This window comes from Erigeron canadensis, chromosome 9 (assembly GCF_010389155.1).
Source record: "Erigeron canadensis isolate Cc75 chromosome 9, C_canadensis_v1, whole genome shotgun sequence".
In the NCBI taxonomy this organism is placed as follows: domain Eukaryota; kingdom Viridiplantae; phylum Streptophyta; class Magnoliopsida; order Asterales; family Asteraceae; genus Erigeron; species Erigeron canadensis.
In genome coordinates, this window is record NC_057769.1 from 35,140,711 (window position 1) to 35,168,682 (window position 27,972).

The 27,972-nt window shown below is 35.9% G+C and overlaps 4 protein-coding genes across 5 annotated transcripts; 2 read left to right on the forward strand and 2 right to left on the reverse strand.

The window, feature by feature from the left end:
• Positions 1–1,935: 1,935 nt before the first annotated feature.
• LOC122583066 (probable purple acid phosphatase 20) lies at positions 1,936–4,978 on the forward strand. The gene is made up of 5 exons (XM_043755509.1): positions 1,936–2,085; positions 3,574–3,865; positions 3,951–4,525; positions 4,604–4,692; positions 4,784–4,978. Exons 1-5 carry the CDS (start codon positions 1,936–1,938, stop codon positions 4,962–4,964), a joined length of 1,287 nt encoding a protein of 428 aa, XP_043611444.1. The 3' UTR covers positions 4,965–4,978.
• Positions 4,979–5,963: 985 nt separating this feature from the next.
• LOC122582532 lies at positions 5,964–8,241 on the reverse strand. Of its 2 annotated transcripts, none has more exons than XM_043754935.1 (5): positions 8,158–8,241; positions 7,250–7,512; positions 6,958–7,169; positions 6,595–6,862; positions 5,964–6,414 (listed from the first exon to the last, which is right to left on the reverse strand). In XM_043754935.1, the coding sequence occupies exons 1-5, from the start codon at positions 8,195–8,197 to the stop codon at positions 6,118–6,120; spliced, it is 1,080 nt and encodes a 359-aa protein (XP_043610870.1). In that variant the 5' UTR covers positions 8,198–8,241; the 3' UTR covers positions 5,964–6,117. The 2 variants fall into 2 exon arrangements, with proteins under 2 accessions (XP_043610870.1, XP_043610869.1); XM_043754934.1 differs by having other exon boundaries at positions 8,155–8,232.
• Positions 8,242–10,253: 2,012 nt separating this feature from the next.
• Positions 10,254–20,474, reverse strand: LOC122581376. The gene is made up of 5 exons (XM_043753600.1): positions 20,368–20,474; positions 12,568–12,830; positions 12,267–12,478; positions 11,387–11,654; positions 10,254–10,675 (listed from the first exon to the last, which is right to left on the reverse strand). Exons 1-5 carry the CDS (start codon positions 20,447–20,449, stop codon positions 10,379–10,381), a joined length of 1,122 nt encoding a protein of 373 aa, XP_043609535.1. The 5' UTR covers positions 20,450–20,474; the 3' UTR covers positions 10,254–10,378.
• A 3,197-nt stretch (positions 20,475–23,671) lies between these two features.
• Positions 23,672–25,860, forward strand: LOC122583687 (monodehydroascorbate reductase-like). The gene is made up of 5 exons (XM_043756067.1): positions 23,672–23,860; positions 24,407–24,547; positions 24,634–24,853; positions 25,317–25,435; positions 25,526–25,860. Exons 1-5 carry the CDS (start codon positions 23,672–23,674, stop codon positions 25,667–25,669), a joined length of 813 nt encoding a protein of 270 aa, XP_043612002.1. The 3' UTR covers positions 25,670–25,860.
• The last annotated feature ends 2,112 nt before the right edge of the window (positions 25,861–27,972 follow it).

Genomic DNA, 27,972 nt, shown 5'->3' on the forward strand with positions numbered 1-27,972 from the left:
TCTGACAATTAACCACAAGACTTTAAACCATCAGAATTTGAATTCATAGATACTGATAAAAATCAGTACCCAAGATTCAGTTATCATGAAAACAAGTCAAAGCATCTTTTTGAATCCAAATGTGGATTTATCCTTATATCCATATTAACATTCATATGTGACCGCGGAACACCATATATATGATGTAAGGATAGGAGAGGCTTTATTTGTGCAAGTGCTAAAAAATTATGACTTTTTTAAAGTAAGTCAGTTTTCGAAAAACCTTACCAGTTACCATGTAATGGTGAAATAATACATGTATTTTAGACTACGAAATAGAGTATAAATCATGGGCCGTTAAATAAGATTTATTACTACAGAGAGTCAAACCCAAATCTATTGAAAAAGCCAAAAATGAATCTACCAATTGAACTCGTTTTATGTGGATAAAAAAAATTATGATAATTGATAATCTATAACTCACTATAAAGCATATATATCTCTTCTATTTTAGGAAATTCAACATTATTTTATACCTAAAGTATTCTTATTGTTTGTAATGTTTTTTAATATTATGTTATATGAATAAACTTATGTTATTAAAGTAGACTTATTTTATTAAAATACTTAAAAACGTTACAATTGTAAAAGACAACACACAATTCAAACTGCTAAAACACACTTAAAAAAAACTAAAGCACACTTAATCAAACTAGAAAGTCTACTTCATAATCCAAAACAACTAAAACGGAACAAAGATAAGCTGCCTGAAGCAGTGCTCGTATCTGAAGCCCCTGCCATGTTTCTTTCGATATATCTGATGCGCCGTTGCATAATATTGCTCATCATCATTGTCGGCCCTCTCCTGTGCAATCAACCGCGAGCAAATTACCTCAAACTGTTGCATTCATTCCGAATCCTGCTTCAGTGACCTTGCAGTTGAGCCTTGCTTCGTGGTCCTCCAGTGGTCTCCGTGTTGAACATTGCAGTAACGTCGTCCCAAAAGGATACGCCAGGATTATTCATTTCACACCTACCCGTAATAGGGTCCGGTCTCCTCATCACCCAACACCTCGACAAACAAAGATCTCCTGATTGAGTCCACACACTTTTAGACATTGTGAATGGAATGAGTTATGTAAAATGGTATATGAAATGGTTTATGGAAAATGAAAAGGAGTAGAAAGGAATAAGTTGTGATTTGAAATGGTAGTGTGAAGTTGAAAATAAATAGGGTTTTGAAAGAAAAAAAAAAACATTAAGCTAAAGTAATCGTTAGTTTTCAAAAAAAGAATAAAAAAATGTTTTTTTTTAATTCGGGCCCCACCTTCCGCTCCATTCTTGCGTCGTCTGAAATCAAAAGTAGCAACACCAGACGCAGCTAGACGCCGTCGGTGCTACTAACATCCCGTGCGTCAAACGCGTCCCAAACGCGGTGTAAAAGGCTTATAAGAAGCGGCCTAAGAATGATCCCAACCAATTATTTCTTAATATTAATTTTCACCACTACCCTGCCAATAAAATCACTTTTCAATTTATGTATCATTTTCAACTATTTCACATTCACTCTTTTCATTTCTATTCAATCTCCTACATTCCATTTCTACGAACATCGTTTGCGATATCCTTAAATACACACAAAGATTTAGACGAAATAATATACTAGTGTTATTGTCGTCGTTACACTATATGCGGATAATCTGCAAATATACTATTACATAACATTATTACGGAGTATTATTTATCATATACTATATTATATTACATGTTATATGTAGTACCACCTGATCGACTTCATCATATACGAGTATTTGTTTTGTAGCTCAAACCTTTAATATAACATCCACATTGTGCAACAACAATATATCAAAGCTCGATATCCATTTCTCATATACCTATCCTTTTATTTATTTTTCTCCATTCTTTTTTCTATATATCTCTTTGGTCTAAGATATGATGAGGCTTCCTCAATTCTGGTTACTCGTGATGGTTGCCACGCTCTTCGTTAGCACGTCGAAACATGCTCATGCATACGACCGGCCACCACCCCGAGAGGATCTCGTTGTATCGCTCGCCGAAGATGCTGATCCTACCACTCCACAACAAGTAAGAAACTATCATTACTGGGTATTTTTTTTTTTTCAAAAGTCGATCTAATAAATACGTTATCTACGAGTAATTACTACAAATGTACATAGTTTAAAAAGTGAAAAAGCATAGAAATGATGCAATATCATATTTAATTTGTGACCTGTTTATGATGTCATATTTAGCTATCATCGTATGATTCGTTAAAACCAATGTTATACGTACGTGAGACTTTTGGTGGCCAACCTATGGATTTCTTTGATATTTTTTTTTTTTTTACCTTTTTTAAAGAATAAGTATATTACATTATTAAGTTACACCCAACAATTTTAAATTGAACTATTGTCAAAGTTTGGTCAATATATCAAGAGATGAAAATCTCTATTATGTGGCTAACCTCATATTGGCTGCTTCTTTTTTTTTTTTACTACTGTAATATAATAAGATTTATTTGTTATGTTATTCCCAGCATTTTAACTATTATTAATATGATACTCGTAATAATTAAGTACTTAGTTCCAAACAGTTTAAAAATGTTATTTTTCTACTTAAATACACAACACTTATTTTTTTTGAACATTCAGTCGGTATGCGACATCAGGGAAACCTCACCGTATAATGGTGAAGCCTTGCACGTATCCTATACAATGAGATGTTGACCATCGGCCGTTACAAGTATTCAGAGAAAAAATCCCAAGACTTATCATCCCTAAGGGGGTGTTTGGTATGATGGAATGGAAAGGGAAGAAAGGGAATGAGAAAGACTTCCCTTGTTTGTTTGCGACGAAGAAAAGGAATGAGAAAGGGGAATCAATTCCATTCTCTCCATTCTTTACAAATTGTAGAGAATGGGTGAGAATGGAAAAAAAAATTTTTTTTTTTTGAAGATGTTATATGTAATAAATGTATTATTATTTAAAATTTTATTTTTTTCATTCTCTGTGGGTACCAAACAATGAAATCCATTCTCTTTCTCACTATTTCCATTCTCTATTACATTTTCATTCTCTATGATTTCTTTTTACCAAACACCCCTAAAAATCAAACTCAAGACTAATGCCTCTGACTAATTAGACTAGTCATCCTTGGCCAATACTTACTAATTTGTTCACAATCGATGTTTGTTTGTGCCATAATGTTTTTATCAATATTTTATCTTATTATGTAACGCAAAGAATTTTACACTTTCTCTTAAATAAGTAAAATGCCACGTCATTCTTTTCTACAGTACTTAAATGTGCAGCACTTTATTGACGGATTGACCATATAAGTTGTATCCCTTTTGACTTTTTATTGATATATACAGTTTTTAAATTTTAACGTAATGCTTTTTAAATTAATATGTTATCGTCACATTGCCATCATAAACAAATCAAATGACTAGAAACACAATAATATATCCAAACCACAACACCCTATCTTTTTCAATGAGCTTTTTCAATATAAGTCATATACAAACCTATATATATAACTAAAGACTAATGTAACAAATTGTGTTATAAACAGGTTCATATATCTTTGGCTGGTGACAACAAAATGCGAATCTCTTGGATTACTGACAATGATACCCCGCCGACTGTAAGCTATGGGACATCTCCAGGGAATTATGATCAGTCCGCTAACGGGAGTGTTACTACTTATGAATTCTTAACTTACACATCTGGTGAAATACATGAAGTCGTAATAGGTCCATTGGACCCGAGTACCATGTATTATTATTGTTTTAACCCTGGCTCGACCCCTGAGTACTCTTTCAAGACTCCTCCGGCCCAGTTTCCAATCAAATTTGCAGTTTCAGGTTTTACAAATAATTGCAACATTTTGGTTCTCATTTGATCATTATATATGAAAGGATCACATCATAATGGGGGATTAATTAACAGGTGATCTTGGACAAACTGGATGGACTAAATCTACCCTTGAACATATCTCACAATCAAACTATGATGTGTTTCTACTTCCTGGAGATTTGTCCTATGCCGATATGTTGCAGCACAGGTGGGACTCATTTGGTCGCCTAGTGGAGCAGCTAGCTAGCCAGCGGCCGTGGATGGTGACACAAGGCAACCATGAAGTTGAAAAAATCCCTGTTGTTCACTCGACCCCCTTCACTGCCTACAATGCAAGGTGGCATATGCCGTATGAAGAGAGTGGCTCAACGTCTAACTTGTACTACTCGTTTGAGGTTTCAGGAGTTCACGTCATCATGTTGGGATCCTACACCGATTTTGCCTCTGGGTCGGACCAATGCCAATGGTTAGAGTCTGATATACAGAAGGTTGATAGGACCAAAACACCATGGCTTGTTGTGCTTGTACATGCACCATGGTATAGTTCTAACTATGCTCATCAAGGTGAGAAAGAATCCGTTGCTATGATGGAGTCAATGGAGGATTTGCTTTACAAAGCTCGTGTAGATGTCGTTTTTGCAGGGCATGTCCATGCTTATGAGCGCTTTGTAAGCAACTTTTTTTGTCGATTCCTTTCTCTATCAATCACCCGAGAAAAGTACTTACTTCTATTTTTATTTTGGCAGAACCGTGTTTATAGTGAACATAATGACAACTGTGGCCCAGTGTATATCACGATTGGGGATGGAGGCAACCGCGAAGGTCTTGCCAGCAAGTAAGTTGACTCAAGAAAACGACTACAAGTATATTTCCCCCCTTCCAATGCAGTGTTTGATTACTAACAAATTGAATACCATGTGTTATAGGTACAAAGAGCCACAACCAACCATATCGGCGTTTAGGGAAGCTAGTTTTGGGCACGGGGAATTTGAGGTGGTCAATGCAAGTTATGCTATGTGGTCGTGGCATAGAAATGATGACGATGAATCAGTTCTATCTGATTCAGTTTGGATCAAAAGCTTGTCTTCTGATCCAACTTGTAAGTAAGCTAAAAATATGAACTCCTTACCAAATGTTCTTTTAATCATTCTGAGCCCAAATGAGTTTATTCAATACAAAGTTGTGAGATAGAATCTTTTGCCTTAAGAGTTATGTGGAAACATATATATCCCGCTTAAGAAAGGAAGATCTTGTTAGTTGATCTGGAGTAGATTTTATAGAACTAAAAGTAGGGTTGGTAACATTCAACCTAACCTAAAACCAGACCAGAACCCAACTGAGTATATTTAAATGGGCATGCCTCTAGATGCAAAGACTATGTATTTAAGTCCTATTTCTCTTTTCCATTTCATGTTATCAATAAAACATTTAAATCAGATAGAGCCAAAGTGTAGTAAGCAGCCATGGAGGGTAATACACGGAAACCACACAGACCCCTTCATTGCCAACAAGGCAACTCGTGCTACTCTTTGAGGTACCAGGGGTTCAAGCCATCATGTCAGGCTCCTACATAGACTTATGCTCTGGTTCAGACCAACACCAATACTTAAGAGTATGATTTGAAGAAGGTTAATAGAACCAAAACAACATGTTTCACCATGGTATGCACATCAAGCTCAGAAACAGTCAGTTGAGAGTTGGCTTATGAGTGTTTTGTAAGCCACTTCTTTGTAACTCCAAATTTAAATAATTGTTTGCACAAGAAAAGTTACCAGGAAGTAAGGTGACCAAAGAAAAACAACCTTTTTCCTTCCAATCAATACACAGTTTGGTTACTAGCAGATCCAAGAACCATGTGTTATAGGGACACAATTTTGGTACAGGGAATTGGAAGTGCCCGATACAAGTTATTCTACGTGGTCGTGGCAAAGAAATGGTTGTGTCTAATTCAGTTTGGATCAATAAACCGGCTTCTGATCCAACTTGTAATTAAGCTAATTAGTTAAAAATGTGAACAATGAACTCCCATATTAGTTATATTCAATATTATCGTTGCATAATGTAGTCTTTTGCCAGTAGAGACTATAGAGTTAGCAATCAAAGCTATGGGGAAAAATACTCTGCCTAAGAAAGGCAAGCCTTGCTAATTAGTTTGGATTTGGATTCATAGTACTAAAAGAGCAAAAAAAAACAATGTTTGCACATAAGATTAAAACTTAAATAGCTAGAAACTGAACCTTGAAAGTATCTTTTGATTAAGCTAATGTTTGCCAAGTAAAAGTGCTTTTAGGATAGTGTCGCTAACCCCGTCACCAAAAGGGAACATGTGGCCAGCACCTTTAAGCTCGTGATAGTTTATCCATGGTAGTTGTTGAGCTATATAACGTTGTAGTGTGACTGGCACTAGTATATCTTCATCCCCCTGCCACACATGAACGGATCCTTCATTGTTAGGGAACGGGTTCTTAATTCCTGTTGGATCAAATTCCCAGTTACCAAATCCAATATTGATGTCACGGTGGATAGATTCATATTCTCCTTGCTGTCTTACTTGCCCCTTTTTAACACACGAAAAGATCAACGTTAGATCCTCAAAGTTATCAATATATGACACAATGTTCTTTTAGAAAACATATAATATACAACAAAGATAGAAGGAATGTTACATATGCTTTAAATCTAACAAGTGTCTTTAATACCCTTCAATGAGATGTTTTGAGTAAAACTGTGAAAGTACCTCAATGGCTGCTTTGCCAGCAGCAAACTTGGGAATAAGTTCTCTGTCTTGGCGTGAAAGAATATCAAGGCTGTGAGCTATAACACTGGAAGAAGGAAACAATTTTTGGGTGTTCCACCAGTAGGTTAACCATGGAAGGTAATGTGAAACGTGTAGGCACAATTGATCCTTAAGGAATTGCTTCGTAAATGCTTGTTGAGATAAGTTTCTTGGCAAGCGAGGCCACCAATAATTAACTGCCGGAGCAATAAGAGTTGCTCCTGCCAGCCTGTTTGGATTTTCAACACTTTAGTCTGGTATAACTCCGAAATAGACACTTACACACACATATATATACACTATGCAAACTACTAACATGCATACCTGTGAGGTATGTACTTGAGACAAGTCCAGACTATTTGTCCGCCCATAGAGAAACCAACTACATGGAATTTGGATCCAAGTCCCAACTGGTCAGAAAGCTCCTCTATATCTAAAGCCAAACTCTTCAAAGTTCGGTTAGGGTCTGGATCACTCTCTCCATAACCAGGGCGGTCAAATGAAACAATATATACCCCTAGTTCTTCAATAAGAGCCTACAAAAGGCAACTATGTACTAAAGCAACTACTTAAGTCAACCAAATTAATAAATAACAACCAAATTATGAAACCATACTGGGGAGGTTGCAGTTGCAATTACAGCATGATGCTTTATAGAGTCGAAACCATGGATAAATATTATTTTGTACTTAGCCGACTCTTTTGGCACGCCATATTCTTTATAGGACAAATGCCTTCCGTCACGAAGCTTGATTCTAGGTGTTGTAATGGGAAGTCCATCTGGAGGTCCGAGTTTCTTTGGTGGTGGTGGACTAATTGATTGATATGCAAATGCCAAAAACCCAATAAAGAGGACAAGTAGTAATTTCGTGAAAATGCCTGAAAATAACTTAATTGTAACCAAGTCATAATCAATAACTCTCTAAATGTATCAACAATGGCTTACTTCCACACAAATTACTTATACACATTGCAGTCTACAACTTTTACAGAAAACTGTACAATCATACTAATGGATAAGTATGGTCAAAAGCAGGACAAATCCCTATGTTCCATTGATGACATTCCGAGTATGTAATTTTAATGATAAAAAACTTTGTTAATTGTTATAAGTATATAGTAAATCCTCTTATTATTTTCCGCCCATTAAAAGTTTAAAAACCAAAAATTTCAATTAAGCTGCACTTAGATAAAAACAACTTTGACCAAAAAAAAGAGTCAAAGGCTAAGAATTCCGAACACCGGCCACCAGTCCACCAACAAGATACATGCTGCATGTCTGAATGTCCTATATTATATGTGTAATGTAGCACAATAACAATGTAAAGTTTTCACAAAAATGAGTTAGCATAATAGATGAAAATATATACTATACACACTTGGATTCAGCAAAATTTAAAACATGGTCATGATGCATGCATCAAACAAGTCTAGAAGATTAAAAAACAATGAAATATTACAAAAATAAAAAATTAAAAACAATAAATTAAAAGATATTGATGGAGAAAATGAGAATAGTACCACCTGTTGATGACATCTTGTTTTTTACTTGAGCTGTTGCCATTATTGTTGTTGTTTCAGTGAAGCAATAAGAGGTTGAAAAAGATGCTTTATGGATTCTTTTTAAAGAACTAGAATTTGTAGTTTTGTAGTCAGCCAATATATATTTATGGATGGATTCTTTTAAGGAACTAGAATGCATGAAGCCATGAACTGTAATTTTGTGTGGAAATTAAATAAGTAACAACAGTAGTATTTATGATTGCTGAATCTTTGATCGTTAGTGGTTAAAGTAACTTTTTTTTATTATTAATCTTGAATGTGACCTGCCATAAGTACACATTAAATATATGTAGCCGCTATCAAATATGATTAAGATAGGAATCGAATATTAGATCCATTTTGAGGAAATACATTTGGTGATGGGGTTAAAGTGGTTGAAAGATGTTTTATGCATCTTATAACAAATTAAAAAGAAGGGTGATACTATAGTTACAAATAAATTATAAATAAAATTTTACAAATTTTAAGTGTCACTAATAAAATTTTGGGGGAAACATGAAAGAGAAAAAAGAGTTTATTTTGATTGGTTCACAACACTTGACAAATAAATTTGTAATTTTATGTTTGTAATTTGTTTGTTTGTTTATCTTTTTTCTAAAAAGAATAAGATTTTGCTTAACGCGGCCTTTAAAACTACATTTAAGAAATATTAAATAGTTGTATATTTACAATAAGGTTCAAAAAACTATTTATACATGTTAAATGCAGCTTAAGGATTACATTTAGCATTTTGCGAAAGAATATTAATGGTTCGTGCTAGGAGTATACGAAGTATTGAATATGCATCATGCGTATTGCATGAAGTAAAACCGTGTACGATGGTTATTAATCACATTTTACATATATAAAACCACATTCGGTTTTATGTTATATATACAGCATGCAAGATTTATAATGCTAAAAGCACCGATTATGTCAATAACAAAATGCTGTTTGTTCAAATTGATTTTTCATGTTTTTTAAAAGTGAGAAAAACGTTTGAAAAATAAAAATAAAAACTTTGTGGTGTACCACGAAAAGTAAGACTTTGTAACATGTGTAACGAGTAACGTATTTTATTTTTAATACATCTAAGTCATCAACATGATAGATGCACAAGTGAAAGATTTTCCAACTTTTTCGTTTTTCGCCTTTAAACTCCAAAAAACTTTCTTTCATTTTACTTTGATTGTTTCAATGATCTTTCTACAATTTACGTATTTTCCTAATTCTTATAGTTATTGTGCATACGTATGTATTTAAATAGTCGATAATCACTAATCAATGCCTGTTACTACTTATTAAATCAATAAGTGTAAAACATAGAAATTATTTGTCCCAAAACTCAAATACTGACCTATTTTGACATATTTATGCCCATAAAGTTAATTGTTTGGAAAAGTACGAATGATATACTATATTGAATTTAAGAAGCTTTGCATAGTATATATTACTTTCACACAATTTACATAAAAAGAAGACCAAAAAAGGAAAGTGACGACACTATTTGTAAAGACTCGGCAATGTTTGTATGAAGAAATCATTTAAGTTGTGGGAAAGTCAGTAGTTGTCTTAGTACATATAGAAAGTTGAAAAACAGGTGATCTTAAACCAATTGAATGAATGGTCCATATCTACACTAGAACACATTTGACAATCAAACTATGACATGCTAATACATGCCAGCTGTTTTGGGACTCGCTCGGCTTTCTGGTAAAGCAACTAACCTGAAAACGGCCGTAAATGCATGAGGTGTCACATGGACCTCTTCACTCCCTACGGCGCATGGTGGCATATGATAATTAAAGAGAGCCTACTTACTTATACTACTTGTATTAAGCCTCACATGTTCACGGCACCATGTTGGGTTCATGTACCAATTTGGCTGCTCGGAACAATACCCTTACCATTTTAGACGACAAATTATGATACTAGGTATAGAAGTTCAGGTTGGATTTGATATTTAGTAAAAACGGATACCTTGGTATATTTAGGGAACCTTCTCCAATTGCCAAGCAAAGGATATCAGGTGGATGGTGACAGAATTAATGATGTTCGGTTCTTTCACAATAACATGATACCTGAAGGAGGCCCATAATATAAGAGAAACAATGTTACAAAAAGCTAACGGCTTGTTAAAGAATATTCATGAAAAACTGAAAATGTACACAGGTACAAACAAGCCCAATAAGAATGATTTTAGCTATTTTTCACCAAGTAGAAGCGCTTTTAGGATAGCGTCACTCATCCCATCAGCGTAAGAGAACATGTGGCCAGCACCCTTAAGCTCGTGATAGTGAATCCATGGAAGTTGTTGGGCTATATAGCGTTGCAGTGTTACAGGAACAAGTTTATCTTCATCGCCCTGCCATATATGAACGGATCCTTCGCTGTTTGGAAATGGATTCTCAATTTCCATTGGATCAAACTCCCATGTACCGAATCCAATATTAAAGTCACGGTGGATGGATTCATATTCTCCTTGTTGTCTCACTTGTCCCTTTATAACACACGAAAAGAGTAACATTATTATACCTACCCTTTCATAACTAGAAGTAAACTAACAGGTTGTCCCCTAAATAATTAGATAAGCAGAAGCAAAACTCCATGACTTAACTCTAGAAATGGAAGTCACAATAACGCGCTAATCACTTTTAAAATTTGCAAATAGAAATGGAATCGCAAAGTGACTTGGATAGCTAGGTTAACCAAAAAAATATTAATGGAAGTCCTAATAACACACTAATTACTTTCTAATGTACATTTAGCACAGATATAATTCGCTAAAGATGAAATAGTAAGCATAATGGTAAAGTCATTGACTGCTAAGTGTGGCAAGAAGGGTGGGTCTAGCAGGTTCACTGGTTCAGAACAAGTTGTATGGGGAAAATGAGCAGGCCAGGTTTGGAGTTTCTCTCATTACCTATTTGTCCATTACTTTCATACTTTGCAAATATTTTGATAATACAATATCACAATAATAATCTGGTCTTTAAACAAATAATTCAGGAGGAGGTCATTAAAAATTTCAGGGCAACTTACAATTCGTTTTAACCTATTCAATCCATCTTATAATAAAAGACATCCCAGATTAATTCATTAATTAGTCAACCGGTCAAAACTGCTGCCTCTTTGTACAAACTGCCCTATTGAGGTTTGCCGTTAATGAGCATACATGATTAGTTCACTCAATGGTAACGAAAACAAGTACCTGAACAGGTTCTCTGCCAGCAGTAAACTTTGGCACAAGTTCTACGTCTTGGCGAGAAAGAACATCAGGGCTGTGAGCAATAACAGAGAGAGAAGGAAACCATTTCTGGGTGTTCCACCAGTAGGTCAGTGATGGATAGTAGTGAGCAACCCGAAAGCTCCATTGATCTTGAACAAACTGCTTTGAAAACTCATGTTGGGATAAATTTGCAGGCAAGTTAGGCCACCAATAGTTAACTACTGGAGCTATAAGAACTGCTCCTGCTAGCCTGTTATAGTACAACTATTATCAGATTATTGATAATAAACACAAGCCAATTTACAATTGAAGTTCCCGTCATTCAGCTTTACATTTTTTGGCATGACGCCTTGACTTGTGAAATTAAGATTATCAACTTTCAGATAAGGAATTGAACTTTGATCGTTGGAACAACCTGGAAAATATAGCTGCATCTTGAATAAGGAATTCATGTGTTAGCTAGCGCCTAGCAAGTAGATGTTGAAAATCAGGCATAGGGAGATGGGTATCGGATGAATATGGGTATATATTTAGGTGGGTGTCTATTTACCAGATCTAACTCATGTCCAAATTTCTTTGAATATGAATAGCAAAAGGAAATATGATTAAAAGAAAAGTTATATTATTTCAATACGAATCTAGTTCTTTAATAAATCAAATGATTTGAGATGTTTCACACATGGTTGCATATGACCTGTTGGACAACTCTATTTTTTTCATTCTCCCTGTTGACTTGCTAGAGATAACATTACCCAAAGCAACCAATTCATAAGTTTATGGAATTATGGGTCAAGGAAACAATCTATTTTCTTCTGAATGCAAAAGGTATGAGATATTCGAGAATGCTAACTTCCACACATACCTGTTAGGAATGTACTTCAAATAAGACCAAATCACTTGCCCGCCCAATGAATGGCCTGCTACGTAAAATTTGGAACCAAGTCCCAGCTGATCAGCAAGTTCTTCGGTATCCAAGGCTAAACTCTTCAAAGTTCGTTTAGGATCTGGATCACTTTCTCCATAACCCGGACGATCAAATGAAACAATATATATCCCTAAATCTTCAAATAGAGCCTGTGAAAGTAACCAACTTTTTAGTCAACTTTCACACTGAAACTAAAAAAAAGCGGCAAGCATAAACAGAAAAGAAAAAAAAAACATACTGGGGAGGCTGTTGTGGCAATAACAGCATAATACTTGACAGAGTCAAAGCCATGAACAAAAACTATTTTGTATTTTGCCGACTCTTTTGGTACACCAAATTCTGTGTAGGACAAATGTCTTCCGTCACGAAGCTTGATTCTAGGTGCTGTAATGGGAAGTCCATCTGGAGGTCCAACTTTCTTGGGAGCAGGTGGACAAGCCGCTTGATAAGCCCATGCGAAAAACCCGACAATGAAGACGAGGAGAAATTTGAAGAAAAGTCCTGAAATGTTACAAATGCAACATAATGAATATAACCAAGATTTGTAAGTTGTAACCACGGTCCATTGGAAGCATTTGGATATGACTATGGCCGTAGGGGAATACCCATCATATTTAAAATCTATATTAATATTAATAATCAGGGGAATCCCGTCTGAGGGTCTGAGCAACCTTTCGTTAACTAGGGGCTAGATATATACCCTGCAACCCGGTGAAACTGGGTGACAGGATAAAGCCTCACCCTAGGTAGGCTAAAAAGATCACCCAGGGTATCACATAGCCTGGGGAAAAGAAGATAAACATGAAAAGCCTGGGGAAAAGAAGATAAACATGAAAAGATATGATCATATCACTTCCTTAACTAAAGAAGATCGTTACCAAAGATACAAAACGCGTGAGAGATTTATTCTCCACGAAAAAGCAGCTATAAAAGGAGGAAAACCCTAATCATTATCATTATGCCTACTACGGCCAAAACCCGAAAACACATACAAGATCCACGGGCAAAACCCTAAGAGATCTAAAACACGTTTAAACCGGCGTACAAAAGGTTCTCACACCTTACCAGCAGGGAATCGCCGTCCGACCCATCAAACACCTCCGAATCCTTTAACCTAATCCATTGTACAAACAATTGGCGCCATCCTCGGGACAATCGCTACTCATCACCACAACCTTCATAAAAAAAAAGGTTCAAATCCGGAAAATTTTACACCAAAAAAAGTTAAAATCCGGAAAATTTTTCTCACAAAAATCACAAAAACGGTCAGATTCCCTGATTTAACGCTCAGATCCAAATAATGTATGCCGGCAAAGATCCTAATAAAGCAAGCATGAAACGAAAAGATCCAGAAGACTCGCAAATCCAGTCAAGAGATCTATGTTTTCCGGCTTTGGGAGACAAAAAAGCCAGCAAAGATCCGTTAATAATACAAGCACAAATATTCGATATCTCAGTACGAAGAGTATATATCGATAATGGAAGCGAATGCGACATTATTTATGAACATTGCTTCCTGCAATTACCAGAAGCAATAAAGGCAAGAATGACAAACCCTACAGGCCCACTCGCAGGATTCGCCGGAAACCGCGTATGGCCCCTGGGGGAAATAGATCTCGATGTTACCCTGGGGAACCCTCCGTTTGCACGGATGGAAACCCTAGACTTCACTGTAGTACGAGCACCCTCACCATACAACCTTCTCCTGGGAAGACCAGCAATACAACGAATGGAGATGGTACCTTCCACAGTCCACGCCATGGTACTATTCCAAACGAAATCAGGCGTCGGAATGATAAAATCAAGTTACGACCAAACTAAACAAATTAGTGAGGTCAAAAAATCAAAGGAGGAACCAGAAGAAGTGAAGACACCCAGCCAGAGCGATCAGGCTCAGGATAATGACAAGGTACTTGTGAACCCAGCCTTTCCTGATCAATTAATTACCATAGGAAAAGGGCTGCCAGAAGATTTCAAAAAGAAGTTACTCAAATTATTGCAACAAAACATCGACATATTCGCATGGGAATACGCGGATATGACAGGGGTCCCCAGGGTGCTCACCCTAGGGGAACAGACCTTTGTTACGGAACACAGGTTGAATGAACGAAAAAGCATGGAACCTGTAAGGCAAAAGAAAAGAAGTTTATCGAATGACAGAGATGAGGCAGCATGCAAAGAAGTAGACGAGCTTCTAAAAGCCGAAATCATAAGAGAAGCCACATACCCTACGTGGATCGCAAACCCAGTAATGGTGAAGAAAGGAGACGGAGGCTGGAGAATGTGTGTAGACTTCACAGACATAAATAAGGCATGTCCAAAAGACTGTTATCCACTACCAGAAATAGACTGGAAAGTTGAATCTTTGGCAGAGCATAAATGGAAGTGCTTCCTAGACGCCTATAAAGGATACCATCAAATACAAATGGCTAAAGAAGATGAAGAAAAGACATCTTTTCATACAAGCAAAGGAACATTCTGCTACACAAAGATGCCATTTGGACTAAAAAACGCAGGAGCAACCTACCAATGACTCATAGACAAAGCATTCCACAAGCAAATTGGGCGAAACCTAGAGGTCTACGTAGATGACATGGTCATCAAAAGCAGAACGGAGGAAGAACTACTTGCAGACATCCAAGAAACCTTCGAGACACTGCGAAAGATAAAAATGAAGCTCAACCCCAAAAAATGCTCTTTTGGAATGGAGGCTGGGAAGTTCCTGGGGTACTATATCTCGGATAGGGGAATCCAAGCAAACCCATCTAAGGTAAACAAGATACTCGAGCTACCAGCTCCAAAGACAGTAAAAGAGGTACAAAGCCTAAACGGCAAACTCGCAGCATTAAGTCGCTTTCTTTCAAAAGGAGCGGACAGGCAATTGCCATTTTTCAAGACATTAAAGAACTGCGAGGCCAAAAAAGGGTTCGAGTGGACAAAGGAGGCTGACGAAGCATTCGAACAAATGAAAAAGCACATAGCAGAACTCCCCACCTTGACATCCCCAAGGAAAGGAGAGACCCTGTACATATATCTCGCAGCCTCCGCCGAATGCGTAAGCGCAGTCCTATTAATAGAAAGGGAAAGAAAACAAATGCCAATCTACTTCGTAAGCAGAATACTGCAAGGAGCGGAAGCAAACTACCCAGAGATGGAGAAACTTGTGTTAGCACTTGTTCACGCAGCAAGAAGACTACGCAGGTACTTCCAAGGGCATCTAATTGTGGTACTCTCAGACAAACCACTGAAACAAATTTTAACAAAACCAGAAAAATCTGGAAGAATGGCAAAATGGGCAATCGAGCTAGGAGCATATGATATCGAGTATAGGGCAAGGCACGCAGTCAAAGGACAGATCCTAGCAGACTTCATTACCGAAATACGGGAAACAGGAAATTCAGTAACTCACTCCACGACACTCACAGTGACTGGGGAAGCAGATTCTGAAACCTGGGAATTATACACTGACGGAGCATCAAGTTCAGAAGGATGTGGGGCCGGAATACGACTAGTAAGCCCAGACAAGCAAGAACATACATATGCCCTAAGATTCGAGTTTGAAACAACGAACAATGAAGCAGAATACGAGGCATTGATAGCAGGATTGGACCTGGCCAAAGACATGAAAATCAGAAGCATCAAAGCTTTCGTGGACTCCCAGCTCGTAGCCAACCAAGTCAAAGGTGAATACGAAGCCAAGGGAGAAATCATAAAGCTATACTTGGGAAAAACAAAGGAATTAATCGAGCAATTTGCAAGCTTCGACATCGAGCACATATGAAGAAATCAAAATAAAAAAGCCGATGCTCTAAGCAAGCTAGCCTCGTTAACATTTGAACACCTGGGGAAGAAAGTACTAATAGAGGTCCTGAAAGAAAGATCCATATACGAGAAGCAGGTGCATGATTTAGTTAAAAAAGAAGGAAAAAACTGGATGACACCGATAACCGAATATTTGGTGAGCGGAATATTGCCAGAAGATGAAAACGAAGCAAGAAAAATAAGAATCAAAGCTCTACAATACAAGTTGATGGATGGGAACCTTTACAAGAAGGCATTTTTGACCCCATGGCTACGCTGTGTGGGACCCAAACAGGCGAAAACAATAATTTTCGAAATCCATGAAGGAATCTGTGGACTACACGCAAGACCCAGGTCAGTGGCGACAAAAGCACTGCGCCTGGGGTATTTTTGGCCATCCATGCACAGAGACGCAGCCAAGCTTTTGCAAAATTGTAAAGCATGTCAACTGCACGCAAATGTCCCCAGACTACCAAAGCAAGATATGACATCGGTAACATCCGCATGGCCATTTACAAAGTGGGGAATTGACATAGTGAGGCCACTACCCAAAGCACCAGGAAAGGTAAAATTTCTAATTGTGGCTATTGATTATTTCATAAAATGGGTAGAAGCAAAACCTGTGGCAACCATAAATGGAAAAACAATTGAGAATTTCGTCTGGGAATATATAATATATCGCTTTGGACTACCACAAATGATAGTCTCAGACAATGGAAAACAATTTGCGGAGGGTACATTCACAGAAATGTGTCAAAGGCTAAACATAAAGCAATCCTTCACATCAGTGTATCGCCCACAAGGGAATGGACAAGTAGAAGCAATCAACAAACAGATTGTGAAAGGCATGGAAAAAAGGCTGGGACGTAGCCATAGTGGCTGGGTGGATGAATTACCATTGGTACTCTAGGCACATCGTACAACACCCAAGCAAAGCAATGGGGAAACCCCATTCTCCCTAGCCTTTGGATCAGAAGCAGTCTTACCTGCGGAAATACAAGTCTCCACATGTCGAACAATAGACATAAATGAAGAAGACAATAATACAGAAATGCGTATAAACCTCGACCTTTTGGAAGAACGGAGGGAAATTGCTTCAATAAGAGAGGCTGCGTATAAGCAAAGAATTGAAAAATACTACAACAAAAGAGTTCACCCAGACAGCTTCAAAGTCGGTGATTACGTCCTCAGGCTCAACAGCGCAAGCCAGGTGGAATACCTAGGGAAAATGGGGCCAACGTGGGAAGGACCATACAAAGTCGATAAAGTCATCGGAAATGGTGCGTACAAGCTTTCAACGACAGATGGCAACCCCGTTGACAGGACATGGAACGCAACAAATCTGCGTAAGTTTTATTGTTAAAATATATATATCTAATATATATGTATATGCATAAATAAAAAGAGAAAAGGAGAGAAAATCTTCAACTCTTACGTGCAAATAAATACTCTATTGTTGAACAAGAGAAAAGGAGAGAAGATCTCAAACTCTTACAAACAAAGTATTCTATTTCAATTAAAGTGCACTATTATAAAAATTACGATGGGGACGCCTACCAGACTAATACAAGGACGGGTTACAAACCCTCCGGTGCACAAAAATTATGATTCATGGTGAAGAAGGATAGCAACCTCACACACATAATTTCGAAAAACCAAAAAAGGCAAAGCATATTATAATAAAGTCATGACTATAACAGAATGCATGCCCAAAAACGCCAAACAAGGCAATGGCATTTCAAAATCATACTCCTATGATTTTATCAAAGCATATGCCTAACTGCTGAAAAAGCAAGTGCCTACAACAAAATCCTGAAAAAGGTAAATATGAGTGAAAGGGGAAAAAGGCAAACTCCCACTATAATACAGGGCACGATACAAGCTCATGTATACAACTAAGGAAAGCCATCAATGAAGTCGTCAAGACAGTAAATTGGCATATATGGTGATAGTAATCCAACAACAACCAAGGCAAAGGATGAAAGCTACAAAAGCTAATATTACGAAACGGGTAATAAAACACCCGATAACTAAAAACCGGATGAAAAATCCGAGTATACCACTAAACACCGGATGAAGAATCCGGGTACAAAAAAAAACCAAACCAAAAACCGGATGAAGAATCCGAGTACAAAACCTAAAAATCGGATGAAGAATCCGAGAACATGACTATGACCCAACCGACGAATCCGGGCATATTTTATAAATATCAAAATCTTCACAAGCAGCTTGGTCGACAAGAGATTTCCCGGAAAGTGGATTCACCTTGGTCAAATGGTGTACAAAAGGAATTACTTCCGTCATTACCTTCTTATACTTCACCTGCAGAGCTGATAGATCGGAACGAAGAAGTTGCAACTGATTTTCTCTATTCACCATCCCATCTCGAGCGGTCTGCAGCTGGAAATCTTTAATTTCAAGAGCTCGCTTCAAATTTTGAACATCGGAGGAGCAATCTTCGGATGAAACAGAGGCAACACCAGCGGACGTGCCACAATTTTCAGAACGCCGCCGTAGGATTTCCAGATCCGACTCCAACCGGCGAATTTTTATCATATCCACATACGACCTAGCACCGAGCTTAAACTTCTGGCCAATAGTCTTTATCCGGCCATGCTTGCAGAAAACACTCCTCTTTTTCCGATAACCCCACTTCATCTATTTATGGAATCTATCAACAAAAGTGAAAAACAAAAACCCGGATCCAATTGCTTACCTTATATAGGGATATGAACCGCACTACCGTCAATTTGCAAAAAGGGCCATTCAAGATTCGTTTTAGTACAAAATCGTCCCTTTCAAAAACCTTCTGAAAAACAGCGGACTCCCAGATGCAAACACGCAGGGTATGCTTGAAGGGTACGTTTCACTCTCGATAAACAAGGAACAAATTTGCATTTATCAAGAATCCCATATCTAGGGAAAGAAAATCAAATCAAATCCCTTATTCTTAGAAGTGATATACACGGCCCGAAAAACCCTACTTGGGGAATAAGTCACGAACCCCCTGCACACAGGTGGAAGGATGGCTAGAACTAACTCTTCGGCTAAGACTAACAACACGATCTTGGCATATCATATTATTAGTCTGGGGGGCTTGATGGTGTACCCACCGTCACCCAGGATAAAGCCTCACCCTAGTAGGCTAAAAAGATCACCCAGGGTATCACATAGCCTGGGGAAAAGAAGATAAACATGAAAAGATACGATCATATCACTTCCTTAAATAAAGGAGATCGTTACCAAAGATACAAAACGCGTGAGAGACTTATTGCCCACGAAAAAGCAGCTATAAAAGGGGGAAAACCCTAATCATTATCATTATGCCTACTACGGCCAAAACCCTAAAACACATACAAGATCCACGGGCAAAACCCTAAGAGATCTAAAACACATCTAAACCGGCGTACAAAAGGTTCTCACACCTTACCAGCAGGGAATCGCCGTCCAACCCATCAAACACCTCCAAATCCTTTAACCTAATCCATTGTACAAACACTGGGCAAACAACCAGACCTCCACAATTATGATTTTTAGGTTGGGCAAAACATTTACTGACATAATTTGAAGTCATGACTTCCTTAGCACTCACTGCTACTATGGGATTGCAAAACAATTATCAATACCCGTGTATCTCTAAATCAAAGTTAAAATCACTAGATCCGATAGCTTAAATGCACATCCAAACACTACATACATGCAATAGCAATTATTTAAAGTTGGATATAATTTCATTAAAACATTACTTGTAAGTGGTAACCAAATACACACTCATCCTTTGAAGTCAAAGGAACCATCCTTATTATCCATAAATAACATCCAAATTATTCCAGTACTATATTTTAATAATTCTATATATTGTATCTAACAGACTAGTTGTCAAAACACCTGACATCTTCACAAAATGTCTCACGTTCGAATCTCACTTGGTAACATCGGCACCCGGTTAGATTGCAAGTCAAAAAACACTTACCCTCTCCCGGGTAATATAAACGGGAAAAACCTCATCAGATCATAGTTTGTCGTTTTTTCTTTATTATATACGAGTACTAAATTAAGAGACCTCAATCAAGCTGTACAGCAACGGACCAAAAAAGTCAACGCTGATGTAAAGTTTATGTTTGACTAACCAGCCCAGAATTTGAATCTTAGTTGTTAATTAAAGTTGGCAACAAAATTCTTAAATCAATAAATAAATAGAAAATAATAAGATTGGAAGATAGATATATAAGTGTACCTGAAGGGAAAAAAGAAGAAGAATTAGATTTGGGTTTTTTCCGGGTGTGTGATCTTGCTGATGCTGCTGATACTATTGCCATTCTAATTCTAATTTTGTTACAACAAATCTTTATTTTATTTTAGATTATATACACAAGTTTATTTATAGTCAAAACTTTTTGAAAAATGTAGTGGATTTATATTTATTATGTAAATGGTGTTTTTACAAGGAAAATTACATCCAATGCTCAATTTTGAAATATGTTTGTATAATATAGATACCTATAAATTATTTACACATTTGATCATGTATTTTTTAATATTTAACTCATTTGGTAAAAAAAAAAAATATACCTAATAATATCATGCCATGTATACACATATTATATCACATTTATATTTTTTTTAAAAATTTATAATTCTATCCTATATTTACTTATACTAGTCTTAATACCCGTACGATGTACGGTAGCTACGATGTACGGTAGCTATATAAATTGTATCATAAAGTAATTCGAATATGTCACATACATGATTCATGATTATGAAATAAATTGTGACTAAAGTAAACCAATGATCGAAACTAAATTATAATAAACAATGATGGTAAATATAATATATGTTTAGTTAGAATATGGATATACCTTAAATTTTCACAATCACATCAAATTTGGAACTTGTAAAGCATAGTGGATGACGGAAAATAACTTGTGATTTCGGATCATAAACTCAAAATTTTGAAGTGTTCACTTTAATAATTTATTATATGTAATATAAGTAATAGGAGTTGAAGAGTTGAAAAAGTAAAAAGACAATTTTATTAATGAGAAAAAGATCAATCAAATAAGATTTTAATGTGTTTTGTATTTATAAGCCAAGAGTTAGAATTTAATTCTAAATCTAATTAGGAAACTGAATCTATATACAATTAAAAAACTAGTTCAATTAAATAAATAAATTAAAAGGACACTTATCGATCAAAGATTACGTCACGTGTCGTTTAAAGAACATTTTAATCCTGTTTTAGTTTATTGAAGATTGGAAAATATGATGTCATTTTCTTTGTTTATATACCTCACGTGGATCTATATCATCTCTTTTAGAGATTTTGTGCTCCTCATTTTGATTTTTTAATAACGAATTAATAATTAACATTCGAGATAGCATACTCATATTAAATTGGACAGTATGTGAAGTTCGAACTTTACATGTCTGGAATGAAATCTGAGATTTTCAAAAACCCCTTAATAATCTACCCCTTAATATTCTATTCATTTTCAATTCCATAAATCTTCTTAACCTTAAAATTCCCCAAAATTTCATTCAGTTCTCTCTTTCTAATCCAATGTAATACATACACACTCCATATCTATATCTATACCTATATATATTTATATCGATATAAAAATTAATCTAATACAGTGAAATTAGAAACTGAAAACCTAAAAAAAATTATATATGTTTTAATTTGAGTTAAGAAACTAATTTTGTGTATTTTATAAACTGAAGCATGATAAATTCTAAAGAATATTACCCTAGCCATAAGGCATAAAACACAAAACGTCATCACATAAGATAGCCTCAAAAATCATGATTATGGCTTCAACCATTGCAAAATCTATACCAACGCATGATCATGGTAAGGATGCTGCCAATTGTTTCACAAATTTGTTTCAAATATAATGCAAAAAATCCTAATATTCCTTTATCAATAATGATTTTTTTTTTTATCCAGATCCAAAAATCTCAAATCTAAACAAGTCACAACTTTCACTCCACAAAGTACAACTTGCTCTGTATAGAACTTTCCCATTACAACACTTGTTTGTTTATAAATCATGTAAAAATTGCATATTTATGTATCTCTTCCCTTTAGTCGGCCCTTTTGAATGTTACCCAACTACCGATGATGACCTAACTGTGGTGGTGGGTGGCGACTCTACGGTGGCGACATCACAATGGATTCGTGAGATTCATACAGTTTGACTTTTTTGATTTTATTGTTAAAGTGGATTTAATTATGATTCTAGAAATTAATATATATGCGATTATAGGGGAAGGCGGCTACGGTGGTACATCTTACCAGCGGCGATTAATTATTCCGGTAGTGGGTTTTTGAGAGAATAAAAGACAAGAGATATAAAAGATACATATATACACAAATATATGTAGGGGGATGGGAATATAAGGCTGTCGGGTATCTAAGCTTAGGTGTGAAACACTCACATATTGTTCTTTTAATACATAAAAATCATGGGGGCCCATGCATTTATTCATTAAACAATAAATAATAAAATATTAGTATGTGAGGGGTTTCACACTTAAACTTAGGTGTCAGACAACCTTATATTCCATTTTCCCATATATGTATATGTATCTTCTATATATATGAAATGGATGGAGGAGCGTATAGACACAGAGAATATAGGATTGAAATTATGTTTATAAAGAAAGGGATAGAAACCAGTTATGTTTCTGAGGGAATATAGGATATTGGGATCCTGTACAAATTATGATATACATATATTTTTAATTAACTAAAATATATTTGTATCACATATAGTCACTGTGGTTACTAAAAGGACAATTATACTCTCACGTGGTTCGCACGTGAAAGGTTTAAACGACCCAAACTAACAGAAGTTAGTGTCAAGGGCTTCTAGCAACGAAAATAAAAAAAGTCAAAGACCATTTGCAACGGAAAAAAAGCACGGGGGGCAAAACACTAAAGTGACAAACCACAAGGACCATTTGTGACATTTTCTCAAAGATAAAATTATTACATCTCTCCCGGACTCATTCGCCCCAAATTTTACTCAAATCAAACCCGCCTTTCTCGACTTCAAACTGTTCGGCTGCTTCCACTTCAAAAAATCCACTACCGGAGGGTGTAACTAATTTCAGGTATGAATTCGAGCTTTAAACTTTTAATTAAATTATTAAATGCTTTCGTTAATTTATTCGGATTACTGGTTTCCACAATTCCCCCGCCATCAGCTGTTATTTGAAGAAAAAAAGAACACGGATTCTTGATTTTGAATTTTTTAAAAATTAATCGAATGTTTTTTAGATGATTATTTTTGAATAAAAATCGAGTCTTGTTTAGATGATAAAAGTCGAGCTTTTTTTCAGTGGATAAATCTCGAGTCTTTTCCAGTTAATAATTTTAAATGGTTATTTGATAGTAGAAAATTGAGTCTCTTTTGGATTATATTATAATCTGATAAAAATAGAATTTTGGTGAAGTTTAATTGAGGGTTGATTCCAAAATAAGTATAATCTTATTATTATTATTATTATTCCCTTATTATATATTTCAGATTATGGAGCAGAATAAGCATGAGGAAGAGGAGGTTTGTTGTAGTGATTATAACAATAAATTACCTCCTTTATCTGCAAAATACCCATGGTTTGTTGTTCAGAATTTGGAAAACCTTACTCACCAGCTGTTCTCCACCTTACACGACCCGTTGCTTAAGCATCATGTCGAATCCCTGAGTTGTCCGGGAAACGTATTCGAGGGTGTTTCCATGGGTGGATCATTCTCTCCAACCATCCGCGAAACGATATGTGGTCTCTTTGGAACCCGTTAACTGGTAACACCGTATCACTCCCTCCATTGATTCTAAAAGATGGAGATTGTGATTCTATCCGAGAATGTTGTTTGTCTGCTCCTCCTGATAATCCAAATTCAGTTCTCCTCTTAGTGATGTCCAATAAGCGTGCCTTTGTTTTTTGTCAACTATCCCCTAAAAGAAAGAAAAGCCTTAGAAAAAAGCCGAGATGGACTCAGATGTCTTATGCTCACCAACTCAAGAGAATTACCTGGAATGGTCATTTACTACATAGCCTAACTTGTTGCAATGGTCAAGTATATGCATTGTGTACTGACGGTCATATTACTACAATTGTCATACGGGTTGAAATTGTAGTTAAGGACAGAGAAGTTGTGATAAAACTATTAGCCTTAGGGTCAGGCCCTCTTCTTCCTTCCTGCCGTTGTCTCGAAAACCTCAAGTTTTTAACAGGAACTTGTAAAGAGTTGTTCTACATTGTAGTTGGTTTCCGTACAAACAGTAACAAAACACCTCAAGTTTTTAACGGAGATCGTTAAAGCAGATCTAGCATCAAAAACTCTTACCAGTGCAGCTGAAGAAATCTTCAAATATGAAGTTCTAATAATCGCCACTGGATCTACAGTAAACTTGCATTCTATGGATTATTCACATTTACCCTTTACTTCTACTTTTTATTGATTTAATCGAATTTGTAACTTTCTTTTCAGGTTTTTAGACTGGATGACTTTAGTATAGAAGGGGCTGATTCGAAAAACATTTTCTACTTAAGAGAAATTCAAGATGCTGATAAACTTGTAGAAGCTATCCAAAACAAGAAAGATGGAAAAGCTCTCGTTGTTGGAGGAGGATATATTGGCCTTGAGCTTAACGCGGCACTAATAATAAACAACTTTCATGTTAGCATGGTCTACCCAGAACCATGGTGCAGTAAGTGAACAAAGCCGGATTAGTATAGCTGGAAAAGTGGTCTGGTTGGGTCATGAAGTAGATACAAAATTTTATAAATTATCGACTTAAAACATTTACCGCAAGGATACATTCTTGTTGGACTTGGATATGTAGCAATAGATGCAGCAGTTATTATCTTATTAGAAGAAAAAAGGATTGACCTCATAAATCAACTCTGTATCGCGCTGGGTTGCGTTCCCTGAACACTTTTTGTCTTTTTATAGCTTTTATTTGAACCTTATGATGATGCATTAAGAATTTAAGATACAGTTTGGGCAACTTTAGACCCATTTGACCTGTTTTACTGTTAGTCAAACTTTATTAACATAACCTCTTTGACAGTTTGACCCATGGGAAAAAAACTACCAGAATTAACTTATTCGTTCATATATGAGTCAAGTTTGTCCCTCTCTTAGGCTCTTACATGTAATATCTTTTATAGTGCCTCGTTTTTTCACGGCGGATATGGCTGCTTTCTACGAGGGTTATTATACGAAAAAAGGAGTCAATATCATCAAGGGGACGGTGGCTGCTGGTTTTATCAGTGATGAAAATGGAGAGGTTTGTATTCATGCAACCACAATCTCTTCCAATTCTAGCAGTCTAATTTTGTGTACCACATTTTGTCTAATAGCGGTCCCTTAACTACAGGTAAAACAAGTTAAACTAAAAGATGGTAGGGTGGAGGATGCAGATATCGTTGTTGTTGGTGTTGGAGCAAAGCCTCTGATAAATCTATTCAGAGGACAAGTCAAAGAGGAGAAAGGCGGAATTAAGGTCTATTTGCACTTCTGAAGAAAATTTTATTTTCGCTTATTTTTACCATCTCTTTCATTTGCGCCAAATGAGTCATGTCAGAAACAATGCCTTTTTTAGTACTGATTCAAAATGGGCCGCTTGATTAAAGCGACCTCTTATTCAAAAACGTTGAAATTTTGTATACAATTAACGCATTAAATATGATAACATGAAATATATTACTTCAAGTATAATCCTGTTTTAATGTAATGATTTGGAGGTTTTATTCAGAGAAACACATTTTATGTGATTTCCAGCCCGTTTTGCTTAAAAGATAAATTTCTTGGTTTTATCCATTTGGACAATTAAAGATACATCTCAACCTCGATCAACCAATACATAGTTATATGGGTCTAAATTGGTGCAAATTTTAACTAGTCATTTTTCTTTTCTTTTTTGAGTAGCCATCATCTACAACTCACAGACCTGACTTAGTATTTTTGTCACAGACTGACGCATTTTTCAAAACTAGTGTTGATAATGTGTATGCCATTGGGGATGTTGCAACCCGATATACGATATAAATATAAGTACAGCATAAGTTTTCTACACGCATTATTTAAGTTCAAACTTTCAGATATATACTTAACAAAGCCGCATAACCAATAGCCCTCCAATACAACGCAGACTCTTAATCTGATTAACATCATTATGCATTATGTTACGTAAACTTTCCTAGAATGATTAATCAAATTAACTTAATTTCAACTCAAAAGTCCAATAAATCATAATCAGTTTAACGTATTCCGGTTCTAATTGCCAAAACCGGTATGGATCTAGCGACCGATATTCTACTTACATATTTGCTTCACACAAAAAAGGCGACACGTCATTGGTTTACTAAGCATAGCACTCATTAGATTAGATACATACAGTAACAATATCCGAAAGTCTAATACATACAAAGTATATACATACAAGAAACTACATACAAAAAACTATATATAAACAAAACAAATAAAAACTCGAAAAAAAGCGGAACCCTAAGAAAGTAACAGAGGAATTCAAGCGTTGTAATTTGGTTTCTTGATACTGAATTTCTGATTGACCGGAAAGAATTGAAATTTGATCAATGTATTTGAAGTGATTATCAATTGAATAATCGAATTTTGAAACCCTAATTTCTTCTGGTGGAACAACTGGTTCATTACTGAAATTATTATTATTATTATTGTTGTCGGTAACTGTAACTAGTTGTAAATTACTGGATGATTCTTGTTGTTGATGTTCCATGTTTTTGTATTTGATAATCGATTAATTTTTACGGCCAATTTTGATTTTATAGTGTTTGGCTAGTTTTGGGTCCTTTTCTGGGTTTATTTGATTAAAAATTATGCACTAGTTCGGAAACATGGCGTTCTGCAATCGAGCTGTTCGAGATCATCGACTTAGAAAGTGTTTACAAATCGATTTTTTTTTTAATTTGGTCTCTAACTAAGGTTCTAGGAGTATATCTTTTTTAACCGCTTAATTGAGTTTAAGTTAATCGAGCCGAGCTCAATAGTATAACCAAGCTTAGCTTATTATATAACTAAGCCGAGTGAGCCAGGTGAAGCTAGTATCAACATTTCAACGAGTCCGAGCTCGAACCTGATTTGGCGCTTAGAATTCTCGAGTCATGTCGAGAGCTTAACATTGTGTCAGTTTAATCGACTCGATTACACCTTATGTTAGCGAACTCTATTAATTTTTTTACTTATTTGTTTATAGAATTGTCCATATTCGAACACAAAAGCCGATTTGAAACCAATATTAAAAAATCTAGATTGGTTTTGGTTAGTTTCTTGGGTTGTTAAGTCAATACACGAACTCAGATACCTTTTTAGTGATTTTTTTTAACTTTCGATATTTTATATAACCGGCAAAGTAATTTTATTAAAATATCTTTATACAACCTGATATTAGCCTTGGTCAATTTGTTATACTTCGGTTGTGTAATCTTGGTATTTAAGAGCTTAAATGGATAAAACATGACTAAAAAGACGTCCAAGTCAATAGGAGATTTTTGGATTCGTGTGGAGCAACTTAGGAGCTAAAACGACAAAAGACAGCCTAAAATGATCAGATGGGCGATATTCGGGTAAACAAAAGGAGATGCTCACACTTTCATTTAAATTTGACATTCTCAATTGGTGATTGTTTTGTTTTTGAGAAGTGGGATACGTACACAACCTTTAATATATTTTTTTAAACATCCAAAAGATTTATTAATAACTAGGTGTTTTAGCCGTATATCTTACGGCTATTTAAAATAACTTACGTAAAAAGAATAAAAATGAACATGAACTAATATATAATAA